Consider the following 12,891-nt stretch of genomic DNA (forward strand, 5'->3'; position numbering starts at 1 on the left):
AATATTCATGAGCGTGGAGAGAACATGGGAGGACATCAGAGATGGCCTGATGCTGTTCTACAACAACAACAGTCCCCTGGTGTCCTTAACGCATCGTTTGTTTGTTTATAGATGTGTTTGAGCGTGCGTGTGTTTGTGCACTTTGGAGCAACCGTTATCTGGTTCACGTGTTTGATAACTGACTCGTGCTGGCTTATCATTTCATAAAGGAATTTAACGTGCCGGCTGCAGGTCTGCAGGTGGGTGCCGTAGACCCAGGTATAATAGGGAGTCAGGTGGCTGAGCGGTGAGGGAGTCGGGCTAGTAATCCGAAGGTTGCCAGTTCGATTCCCGGTCATGCCAACTGACGTTGTGTCCTTGGGCAAGGCACTTCACCCTGCTTGCCTCGGGGGAATGTCCCTGTACTTACTGTAAGTCGCTCTGGATAAGAGCGTCTGCTAAATGACTAAATGTAAATGTATAATAATATCTGTCTCTGTGGGGCTGGCATCAACAGGCTCTGTGGACGGATCCCCTTATCGTTTCAATCAGAGACTGGGCGTCTTCCTGGTGCATGCTGGGAACTGGTCCCTAGTGGGAGTCATGTTGTTGAGGTGAGTCATCATGGCTGATTGCGTGTCCCGGGTGTTGTGTTTGAGGGGAGGTGCTGTTGGGGGCTAATCGCTGCTCTGTCTACTGGAACCTCCCTCCATCTCTCTTTTCCAAATAAGGACCCTGGCTCCAGGGTCTGCTTGCATGCTGCTGCACTAAACAAACAAACACACACACACACTCACTCATACACTCTGTAGGCAATTAGACTGGAGACCTCAACACAAACATCCTCCCTGGTCCTCTTTCACGTCCTCCTCTTCCTGGCCCGCAGAGACACGGCGGGGGCCGGTGGAGCAGAGAACCTCCCCTCCCCTCCTGGCCCCTCCCCTCCCCTGGTCTGTCCACCACGCAGACCAGCAGGAGAACAAGCTGTCGGCGTGGGTCTGTCCTCCACCCTTACGCTCCACCACCACAACAGGAGTCGCAGAAGCTCGCTCGACGAAGAGCCTGAGCGAGCGAGAGACAGAGAGAGAGACAGACAGAGAGACAAAGACACAGACAGAGAGAGAGACAGAGAGAGACAGAGAGATTATGGAGGTGCAGAGTTAGTGGATCTCTCCTCTCCCATAAGCCCTCCTGCCGAGCCTGAGCCACAAGCTCCGGACGACCCCCATCAGGGTCCTCGCCGCGGGCGTGCAGCCCGGCTCAGTGCTGCACGGCCCCACACTGCTCTCCAGCCTCCACCAGTGTCTGACCACCACCCTCCCGCCCCCACACACCAGGGCCCCCCCAGGTCAGTGAGGGGCAGAAGGGGCTGTTGCCATCGAATGGCAGGGTGCAGGACCAGGGACAGGGGCTCTGAGAGAGAGGGCTGGATGGAGGATAAGAGACAGGCCAGCCGTGCTGGACAGCCTGGGCAGGCCACTGGACAGAGAGGTCGGGGAGGGGAGCTGCCTGGGGAAAATAAGCACAGCTGGTTAGCTGCTGGCTGCTGTTTTAATGTATGCTGGCAGGCAACATGACAGACACTTCCCTGTGTTTCAGGGAGATAACAGGTGCTCCACACAACAGGAAATGATTTAGGTAACTGGGATTATTACTGGATGTCAGAACAACTGAGCATCAGAACAGGTGTAACCCTGTATCTTTTAAATCTACGCAGAGGGTAGACAACTCACAACCAATATTTACATTTACATTTAGCAGACGCTCTTATCCAGAGCAGGGACAGGGACATTCTCCCCGATGGAAGTAGGGTGAAGTGCCTTGCCCAAGGACACAACGTCATTTGGCACAGCCGGAATCGAACCAGCAACCTTCAGATTACTAGCCCAATTCCCTAACCGCTCAGCCACCTGACTCCCGCCAAAGGGGGGAAGCACCCGAGTCCAGGCGTCAGGAGGGATGACAGTGTGGTGTGGAGGCTTGGTGCCTGGCCTGGGATAAGTGATTTATCAGCTGTGAGTGTCTGTGGAAGGGAGGGGGTGTGTGTGTGTGTGTGTGCGCGTGTCTAACGGGTAAGCACAGCTGGCGAGGATGAGGAGGGCCTGGGCTCTGGTAGGGAAGGGAGGGAGGGAGCTCTCCAGGCCTGAGCACCTGTGTGGCAGTGTGGCTCACCGCCCAGACTCCAGCGGGTGGTAGGGGTGGGTCCTGGCAAACGAACGCAGGGTCCGATGATCTCTGGCTCTCACGCCGCCGGCAGATGAGCCACCAGGAGCACACCTGGTGTCCTGGGTTTGGGGGCCTGAGAGATCCACTTCCTGGACCACTTCCTCGCTGAGTGTCGTTGGTGCCGCTCCAAGATCTGCCGTTAGTATCGACGCGAGGCCCGAGGCCTCTGGAGAGAACAGGGAGGCCCCCCCCTCCCCCCGGAGAGTCAGAGAGAGATGGATGAGGCAGCAGCAGAGAGAGGACAGGGCCCGCACGGTGTGGTTAATCTGAATCATCCCTCCGTCTCTCTCCGTTCCAGCCCTCTAATCAAGAGCCAGGTGTTCAACCTGCACTGCCTCTCTCTCTCTCTCTCCCTCTGTCTCTTTCAATCCATCTAAGTCTTTTTCTGTCTGCCCCCTAATCTCTCTCTCTCTCTCTCTTGCCCTCCTTCTCTCTCCCTCTCTGTAGTACACAGGTGGGCTTGTGCAAGGCTTTCACCCTGTAATTAAATGCTGTGTCTTCCACCTGAGCTACAGACCCAGATCTGACTTGAGATAATGATAGGGCTCCTGGAACACAACAGAACACACAACCCCAGGGGACTTCACAGGCACAGGGCAGTTAGGGAGAGAGAGAGAGGAGTGTGTGTATGACGTGTATAGGGGGATACCAGGGGAGTTGTCTCCACAGATGGGGTTCAGTAATCCCTTTAATGAATTCAATTACAGAGATGGGACTATATATCAAACGTGGGCACTGGGCTGAAGGCACTCATCTGTGGCTGGAAAATGAAAACTATTTACCCCTACTCCTCCTAATGTTGTTTACCGAGTCAAGCAACAAGCCACAAGTTTGAGGATTTACGTTTGTGGAGTCAAATACACTGTACATCCCGAAGTCAAGTGTATGGCTTACATTCATTACTGCATTACTTCACTTCCCACAATCGAGTCCTTGTAACTAAACAGATTTAAGGCCTTTACCACAAGTACCCTTCAGACTTGAACAGTCTTATATATGCTAAATGTAACACTTGAGATGTTTTAGCTCGGAGCTCAGCAGTAACACACAGATATTCCACATTCTCCTTCGATCACAGATGACTCATCCTGCCTAGGTCAACTGGCATAGAAACATGGTTCGAAAAACAAGTCTGACAGCTACCTGTCACGAAAGTCTTCATTCTTTCCGCTGACAATGCACAGAAAGGGTATTCAGAGCAACAGAATACACCCATATACATATTAGACAATGGACACCAGAGCCTAAAGCAGGGAGGTTGCCGCAGAATAAGATTACAAAGAGAGAAGGGTGAAAGAATCCCTTTAAGCTCAGGTCCCAGGAAATAATTGGGGTGAGTAAGCCAGAAGGAGGGGGGGGGGGCGAGAGGAGAGAATCAAAGTGCTGATGCAGGGAAAACGCGGCACGTGGAGGAGTTCAAGGAAGGTGGGATTATTAGGGAAATGATTCCAGCGGAGTGCCAGCGTCCGAGCGGGCCTCGCCCAGCAAGGTGCCTTTGAGCCGCTAACCCTGGGGTGGAGTTAGCACCCTGGCTAACCCTGGGGTGGAGTTAGCACCCTGGCTAACCCTGGGGTGGAGTTAGCACCCTGGCTAACCCTGGGGTGGAGTTAGCACCCTGGCTAACCCTGGGGTGGAGTTAGCACCCTGGCTAACCCTGGGGTGGAGTTAGCACCCTGGCTAACCCTGGGGTGGAGTTAGCACCCTGGCTAACCCTGGGGTGGAGTTAGCACCCTGGCTAAACTGCAGCTGTCAGGGGGAGGGGGAGCAGGGCATGCTGTTGCTAATGCTGCCTTCTTCATGTATGACTATTCGCCTGGGGTAGGGTGGTGTGTGAGAGGAAAGAAAAGGAGAGGTCAGCTTTTCACTTGTCTGAAAAAAATCGACTTTACTTCCAAGCACTGCCAAAGGACGGGAACATGTGAAAGAAAAGACTAAGAAAAGACCTTGAGGCTTCTCTGAGTCTGGTGCAGGTGGGAGAGGGCAGCGAGGTCACAAAAATAAACTTCCAGAAGAATATTTCCATACCTTGAAACTGCCTTACAGAAGAAATGAAACAAGTTCTCCACAGACTCAGACGGCTCCCGTAAGGGCAGATATCAATGTCAAAACAGCGTGATATTGGGTGACCTAGACATAAAATACAGGGTGAATCTCTAGTCATAAAACCATGAGGAACTAAGTCCTCAAACCAAAAATATTCAGGCTTTGGAGGATAAACCGTAACGGGATCTCTCCTCACACAGTGGAGCCCTAACCCCTGTCTATCCTTTCTCAAGGTTAGCCTCCCTCTTGTACCAAACGTGTAGGAGTTGGATGATGGGTATGGTAATTCTCTTTCATGGTTGGCCTGCCAGACACACAGTGTCAGATTACCCCCTGGCCTGATGTGTGACACAACACACGAGAGGTCTCCTGCGGGTCCACTGTCCACAGGGGAGGGGCCAGGAGGGGAGGGGCCAGGAGGGGAGGGGAGGTTCTCTGCTCCACCGGCCCCCGCCGTGTCTCTGCGGGCCAGGAAGAGGAGGACGTGAAAGAGGACCAGGGAGGATGTTTGTGTTGAGGTCTCCAGTCTAATTGCCTACAGAGTGTATGAGTGAGTGTGTGTGTGTGTTTGTTTAGTGCAGCAGCATGCAAGCAGACCCTGCGTACTCTACCAAGACAGATATTAGATAACCTTGAAAGCCAACGCTCTTTAGGACGTAGAAGCTTCTGGGTGCGTAAGGAGATCATCAAAACGGTCACTTGCAGGCTCTCGATGCTATTGGTTGAAATCGTAAATTATTATTTTACATTTACGTTTAGTCATTGAGCAGGCGCTCTTATCCAGACCGACTTACAGTAAGTACAGGGACATTCCCCCTGAGGCAAGTAGGGTGAAGTGCCTTGCCCAAGGACACAGTCATTTTGTGCGGCCAGGAATCGAACCAGCAACCTTCTGATTAATAGCCCGATTCCCTAACCGCTCAGCCACCTGACCCCCCACTTTTCACAAGGTGAAGAAAACACTTCAGACAGATTTTTTTCTCAGTAAGTTTGGTGTTTACTGTAGCAGCACACGCAGAACATTCTCAACCTGTGAAGTATGTACAGTAGCAGCAGTGTTGAGGGACTATCAGGTCACGGCCCTCGCCTCCTTAAATACAGGAAATACTCCACCAAAAAATAAAACAATAAAATCTTCGTTACAAAACCATATCTCAGCTGCAATTAACCCATTCAATTAGAATCAATTAACTGCATAGCAAGTAATCAATTATTCATATATCAAAATTAATACATTTAAGTGAACACCCTTTTTAAAGATCTCAACAGAGCATTTAATAAGATTGATTCTTATTGACATTCTGCGACAACAGTCACAAGCAAAACAACTTGCTAACAATCAAATTAGCCAAGCCTTGGCAAAAACAGGAACAAGTCTATATATTATCTGAATACAAACCTCTTCCTAACACCATTTTTTAACTAAGGGAAAAATTATGATAGTTTGACAAATTCAAGGCAGTTTAATAGCAATGGCTTCAAACAGCAGCTTTCAAATGTATTCTCTGCCACACAGCTGAGATAATCATAACACTGGTTCGACTGATACCCTTTACCTCATCCATGATGTGAGGACTAATACAGGTCTCCTCGGTGGGAGACGGAACGCCAACTCTGCTTGTTGACAGACATGTAGGAAGCAGACTAGCAGGTTCGGGCAGAGTGCTGGATATAGGATTGGAGCAGTAGTGTTGTTTTGTTTCGTCTTCACCAGAGACCCAGACGACCTCATCGATACCACCCCAACTGTCAACATGCAGCCTTAGACGAGCTGGACCTCATCCTAATCCCAACCACTCATAGTTCCCTCAGACACCCTCCAACGTCAAGACACGAAACGAAACGGGCGTGGATGTGGCAGTTGGATACGCCAAGTCGATCCAGCCGCCCGGAGGAGCCATCCAGGAGAGGCGACGCGAGGCTCAGTCCTCGTAGTCCCCTTCACAGCCGTACTCTGCAAGAGAAACGTTTAAACACAGCGAGAATTACACCATGCTTTCAACATCAAACATTTATTCTTCTAATTGAGTTTGACAGCATCTGCCGTTCTGGCCCGGAGAGTTCCACTGACCACTGCTCCCCATCAGCTGCATGGCGCTGACGCAGGCCTCCTCCTCATCCTCCTCTTCCTCGTCGGGCCCGTCGTCGTACACCACGGGGCCTTCCTCCACCAGGACGGAGCTGGGGGGCTGGCAGGGGGCTGGCAGGGGGTTGCTGCCGGCCAGCTGGAGAGAGAGGACATCACACTCAGAGTCAGTGATGCCTGGGAAACAGCTGTGCTGATTGGTGCTGATGAGAGAAGGGAGGGGTTGAGTAGAGGCAGTGTAGTGGTGGTATCAGAGGCAGTAGCGGAGGCAGTAAAGAGGCAGCAGGGGGCTGCAGCCCGACAGAGGCAGGTGTAGCAGGCACATTTCAGCTCCCCCTCAGCAACAGTGAATCTGAGCCCATGTTGTGCTACTTCAGTTGTGACTCCCTTCTCTCTCCCTCCCACTCCCTTTCATCCCCTCCCCTCCATCCCAACCCCTTACATCCCCTCCCTCCATCCCCTGCCTTCCTTGCCTCCCTTCCCCCGTCCTCCCCCCACACAATCCCTCCCTCATTCTCCTCCCCCCTTCCCCACCCCCCCTTTCCTCAATCCCCTGCCCCTCCCTCCTCCTCCTCCCTGCTGAGCCCAGCCTCGTTGGAAATGGCTCCTCATTAATTACAGCTGGAGATGGTTGATCATGAGTGAAAGCAGGATGTGGAAATGGATAAATAAGGGGCTTCTGGATGATTGGAAGGTGACCGGTGTTTAACCAGTGATGTTGGAGGCTCCCCGAGTCCTTATAAGGAACATTTGGACAGGAAGTTGAATGATGACGGTGAACGGGAGAAGAGGAGGTGACCAGTCTCTGTATGACGCGGGAGGCTCGTTGCCTCCCTCCACACCTCCACCCTTCCACACCTCCACCCTTCCACCCCTCCACCCTTCCACACCTCCACCCTTCCACACCTCCACCCTTCCACCCTTCCACCCCTCCACACCTCCACCCCTCCACCCCTCCACCCCTCCACCCCTCCACCCTTCCACCCCTCCACCCTTCCACCCCTCCACCCTTCCACCCTTCCACACCTCCACCCTTCCACAGGGCTGTTATAATGCTGAACAAAGTTTGAAGAAGTGTTCATCTCTGCAAGGTAAACGCAGAGAGGCTATGAGAGCGGCAGCAAAGCACACATCTCTTTTCTCTCCTGCTTCCATCTGGAGCAAAAGACAACATTACGTAACATGAATTCCAAGCGAAGCTGGCCTCAGCCAATCAGCGTAACCATTTCACTCCATTTCCCAGGGGGGAGCGAGGGGTTGCTAAGTAACAAGCCTTGTTGACCCGGCCCCTCGTGGCAATGTTTTCTTCCTGGTTGCTGGAGCCTGTGCTGTGAGATTCCATTCATGGCTGCCAGCACCACATGAGAGAGAGAGGGAGGGGGGGTGGGAGGCATAGAGGACAGAAAGGGTAAGAGAAACCGAGGGCAGGGGGGCGGTGAGGACAGAGAAGAGGGAGAGAGAGAGAAGATGGATAGAGAGAAAAAGAGGATAGAGAGAGAAAACAGAGGATGGAGGGATGAACAAGGTGGCAGCAGAGGGACGGAGCGTGAGGATAAAGACATGGATGGAGGAACGATGGGAGAGAGACAGAGAGAGAGAGAGAGAGAGACAGAGAGAGAGAGAGAGAGACATGTTCCCAGCACACACAGGCTGAGTGCATCAGAAGGACCCAGCGGGAAACATTCCTCTCCCATTAGTCAGCTTGCTGGGGCAGGAGAGTCTGCATTCTGCTCCCTGAGAGAGCCAGCCTCGCAGAGAAAGTCAACACCAGGATGTCACTGCCGAGACAAAGAACCATGTGAGGTCTGTCTCAAGGTATTGTTTCAGCAGTGAACATACAAAGCGGATGAATGGAGTCTGTGTGTGTGTTTGTGGAGCAGAGAAGGGTCTGACAGCCTACCTGGTCCAGAGCCATCTTCTTCTGGGGTGGTCCTGAGATGAAGGGCTGTAACCTGCAAAACAGAACGAGCCCTGACTGTGAACAGAGCCACGGACGTACATCTACAGTGTGTCTACATCATGTTTACAACATCTACAGTGTCTACATCATGTTTACAACATCTACAGTGTATCTACAGAACATCTACATCATGTTTACAGCATCTAGTATGTCTACAGTACTACTGCAGTAGCTGGGACTCATCTGTTTGCATGTTCACTCCCAGACAGTGGGACAGACAGACAGTGAGACAGACAGGGAGAAAGACAGTGAGAAGCAGCAGGACAACTTCCGGGGGAAAATCTCTGGTGTTTAAATTAGCACACCCCCCCCCATGCCCACCTCAGTGAGAGGGGCTTCCCTGTGGGGGCTTACTGTAAGTGCTTTACTCACACTCGATAAGAGTGTGGAGAGAGAGAGAGAGAGAGAGAGAGAGAGAGAGAGAGAGAGAGGGGGGTGAGAGAGATGGAGAGAGAGAGAGCGAGAGAGCGAGCGAGCGAGAGCGAGAGCGAGAGAGAGAGCGAGAGAGAGAGAGAGGGAGAGGGAGAGGGAGAGAGACAGAACTTTTAATGAATCTGCTTTAGCGGCGCTGGGGGGAGTTTGGTGAGAGGGCGTGTGATGTGTGTTCTCCAGGCACTGCGTCCTCACTCCCTTTGTTGGCAGCATTCGTTAGAAAAGCATCCAGCTACGCCGCCGTCTCCCAGGCGACGTAGTCTGGACCTTCCCTCCCCACTCGAGGACAACAACACTGAGCGCCGCTCACCTTTACAGGCCCTGCGAAACCGCTAATCTATTCAGCGTTGTGAGGAGGGAGGGGGAATGGGAACGAAATATATGCAAATTGGATTTGAATGAAATTAGTGATATGAGGAGCACTGATATAAATAAATGATGATAATAATCAGGACTTCAAACTCAATTTTCCAGGCCGGCTTGAAATCTCGGCGGCAAAACCCCTTCCCCTCCTCCCTCCTCCCCCCCACCATCGTCCTCTCCTTACAATCCAATCATGAATAATCAGAAGGCTTCCCACATTACCGGGGTGCCCTTTCTTTGCCAACACAACAAAACACAACACCCGCCCTGCTGTGTGGGATTTCTGGCACAGCTCTGCCTGAGTGCTGTCCGTTCACACCGCAGTGCATTCTGGGACGGAGCAGTTCCTGGCAGCAGGAGGGAGTGATTGTTCCCCCTCCCCCTCCGGTGACACCTGGCTCTGTCACCCCCACCTCACATCCTACCGGAGCTTTCCATTCATCCACAAACACAAACACCACCGGGGGGGTTAGGTAGACCAGGGGTCCAGATGAACGTGACTGTCTGAGCTGGAAGAACCGAAGCCAGCCTGGACCCCACGAACGACGTAACATCTGAGCACAAGAGGGGGTCGTCATTAAGCCGGCTAATGTTGACGCTGCGGGGCGCTGACCTTGTTTGAGCAGATTTGGGAGTCACCGATCGCTGGCCTTGGAGTGCCATTCCTATGGTCTAACCCCCTGCAGCTGGGCCAGTCAGCCCAGCCAGACAGGGAGTCGTCAGGGCTGGTGACAGCTCAGTGTCAGGGTCTCGCCTGGTGGGACGGGTGGTTCTGTCTGATGCCAGAGGATCCTGCAGTCTCACAGGCTTGGACAAGCAGAGCGAGAGTTGCTGCATCACTGGAACATTGCTGACACACACTCTCCTCCAACACCATGTCCAGCAACCACACACCGGCCCTAACCCAACCACACACCGGCCCTAACCCAACCACACACCGGCCCTAACCCAACCACATACCGGCCCTAACATAGACTATCTGAACCAACCTGAAGGAAAAGACACAAGTTCTACTTTCAGAGGCGTCTGCCCACTGACAGGCTCGCTGAATGGTCGCTCATGTGTTTGTGTTTGTGTGTAATACTGCCTCAATAAACCCTCATCAAACCTGATCCCAACTCTAACCCCATCCAACACCACTCCTCCAACGCTAGCCCCCCGCACACATCGGGCAAGCGGCCCGAGACAGCAAGCCTGGAGGTCAAAGGTCAGAGTGCACCGTGGGGTTGAGCTGGCGACGCCCCCCCACGGACACCTCACCCCCGGAGGATTGCTTTCATCAGCGGGGAGTGGCTCCTCCCACTGACCATGCGACAGGTATAAATCACACGGCCCAAAACCAAAACAAAGGGGCCATATGTGCCGTGGAGCCACGCCCCCCTCCGAACGCTGCCGCCCACTTCACCTCAGGCAGGGGAGACTAGCCCCCCCCGCCGCTAAACCCCTGACACAGCCCCTCATCCTCTTCTCCACCACCACTCTTCACTTCCTCTGCTTTCCCTCTCTGTTTGACTATCAGTCTCTGCTTGGCTTAGCTGCACGTTTCTAATCAGCTTACTGCCAATGAGACTAAGCCTGAGCTGAAAAGGCGATTTAGGGAAGTAGTTTAGCCAGTGGCTGACAACTGGCTGTAGCTGGGGGATGGTATCGATGAATTAGAAGGAGAAAGATTGACTGACAGAGGAGTCAGAATGAGTCAGTACACAGAAACACACAGACAGGAATCAACACAGGCTTTTACACAGGTCTAATGACCAGGTACGCTTGCACGTGTTTAAATAGAAACATGACAAATGAAAGTTCTTTTTTTTTCCTACCATGCACTGCATAATATCTCACCAAATCCAAATGAGAGTACTTTAATACTGTCAAAATAGGACATGCTGACAATGGAGAAAGAGGCTCTAGCGTTCTGGAAACCCCAGGAAGAAAACGACTCAGAGAGAGCGGGGGAAAACACTTCTATGGCAGATAATAGAGCCATGCATGTTCCCATGCTGAGACATATCTTCTCTAAAAGACTGAGGGCTGCTTTGTCAAAAGAAAAACGGTAGAAGAGACATACAAAACATACTCTACAATTTTTTTTTGTCAGCATGAAACCGTGCTCGTCGCAAACCAAGATGGCTTCAGACGGAGGGAGCCCAGAAGTACAACACCAGATATCATCCCTCTTTAGCCTACATCAACAGCACCAGAGGCCCGGCTAGGGACAAAGGCTGGGACGTGCTCCAAATGGCCCACTTTGCAGCCCCTTGTCTAAATTCCATCCTGCCCTGGCACAATTAGCTACAGTGGAAGGTGCTAAGAGAACAAAGGCTTGGCCGTTGAAGGCAGTTTGTAAAACCCAGCGAGGAGGAAGCGGATGAGGACAGCACCGGACGTCCACATGGACGGGGGATGCCCTCGTTTCCCAGCCTCGTGGTCCTGCCCGCCTAGCTGCGCATGCCACCTCGTGTGGGCAGGAGGATCAGACTGGCAGCATGGGCTCCTCGCTCTCTCTCGGTTCCTGTGAGAACGGAGGAGTCCTGGAAGGCTGAGGACACACTTAGTGGTCACAGAGGCTTCAGAGGGGGAGATCAGACGACAGGGAGGGGCCGTGAAGCGGAGGAAAACACTACTTTCTTAATACAGCTGGTAATATTACTCGTGAAAATCTCTTTATTCACGTGCTCAGACACCAGAACACTGTAGTATGACATGTGGGGGCGGTACAAGTGTGATCTCTCTTCAGACACCTGCTCTACTGTGCCTGGTATCCTACACAGGGAGTCAGGTGGCTGAGCGGTGAGGGAATTGGGCTAGTAATCCGAAGGTTGCCAGTTCGATTCCCGGTCACGCCAACTGATGTTGTGTCCTTGGGCAAGGCACTTCACCTTACTTGCCTCTGGGGAATGTCCCTGTACTTACTGTAAGTCGCTCTGGATAAGAGCGTCTGCTAAATGACTAAATGTAAATGTACACAAGCACGAGCATTACTCTGTGGACATAAACTCTCTGAACTCAGAGGAGTGACACAGAGGTTTTCCAGAGTGACTTGCGGGCCGGATTTACATTTGCGAAAACCAAATGAGTCTAAAACCATTTCCACTCTGCTTCCCCTGAAAGTGAAATATGCAGTCAAGAATTTTCCCTCCGATAGTCTGGAATGGGAAAAACGGCTTTAAAAAGAGAGAAGAAAGAGAACCTGCTTTGAATGGGAAAATAGGGAAACTGATGAAGGAGTGAAGGAGGGAAAAAAACACTGGAGGGCAATTATCTGGGCTATTTCTGGAAGAGTGCTTTTCCATCCTCCAGTAAGAACCGATGGAACAGGGAGGCCCTGTTTGGCAGCTGGCTGGAGAGGCGTGGAGAAGGGTAGAGGGAGGGAGGGGTAAGGTGGGTGTGGGGGACCACAAAGCTGTGCTGTAACGCACAGGCCTGGCCCCTGACCGCTGGAGGACCTGGGGGTACGGCGGGGCAGAGGGCCCCTTACCTGGAGGACTGGGCGGCCGAGACTATAGAGGGGTACGGGGGGGGGGAGGCAGGTCTGACACTAAACAGCTCCCTGTGTCTAGCGGAGGGTCCTCCAGTGGAGGGGGTGGGGGTGTGGGGGGGCAGGAGGAAGGGGCAAAGCAGCACAATGCTGCAGTGTAGGCAGCAGTAAAGCCTGTAACAAGGCACAATGGATTTACTGTCAAACACCCGTCTCCTAGACTTTCATAGGTTTCCCTGACACCATGTCTTCCCTTTTTTAAATAACCACACAACAACCTTTTCAGGCCCGGAGCAACGGCCTCTCCTCGACCAGTGAATGGGTCCT

The 12,891-nt window shown here is 52.5% G+C and overlaps 1 protein-coding gene across 3 annotated transcripts in view; it reads right to left on the reverse strand.

The window, feature by feature from the left end:
- Positions 1-5,234: 5,234 nt before the first annotated feature.
- The window catches only part of LOC136948849 (transcription factor IIIB 90 kDa subunit-like), a 30,379-nt gene continuing 22,722 nt past the window's right edge, over positions 5,235-12,891 (reverse strand). Inside the window, exons 17-19 of one of the 3 annotated variants that reach the window (XM_067242947.1) lie at positions 8,235-8,286; positions 6,320-6,473; positions 5,235-6,202 (exon numbers count right to left, since the gene is read on the reverse strand). In XM_067242947.1, coding sequence (XP_067099048.1) covers positions 6,171-6,202; positions 6,320-6,473; positions 8,235-8,286 — 238 coding nt within the window. In that variant the 3' untranslated portion in view covers positions 5,235-6,170. Of the gene's footprint in view, positions 6,203-6,319; positions 6,538-8,005; positions 8,113-8,234; positions 8,287-12,891 lie in introns of those variants that run through there. The other 2 variants (XM_067242948.1, XM_067242949.1) reach the window with 2 other exon arrangements.

Source organism: Osmerus mordax, chromosome 9, assembly GCF_038355195.1.
Source record: "Osmerus mordax isolate fOsmMor3 chromosome 9, fOsmMor3.pri, whole genome shotgun sequence".
Classification (NCBI taxonomy): Eukaryota; Metazoa; Chordata; class Actinopteri; order Osmeriformes; family Osmeridae; genus Osmerus; species Osmerus mordax.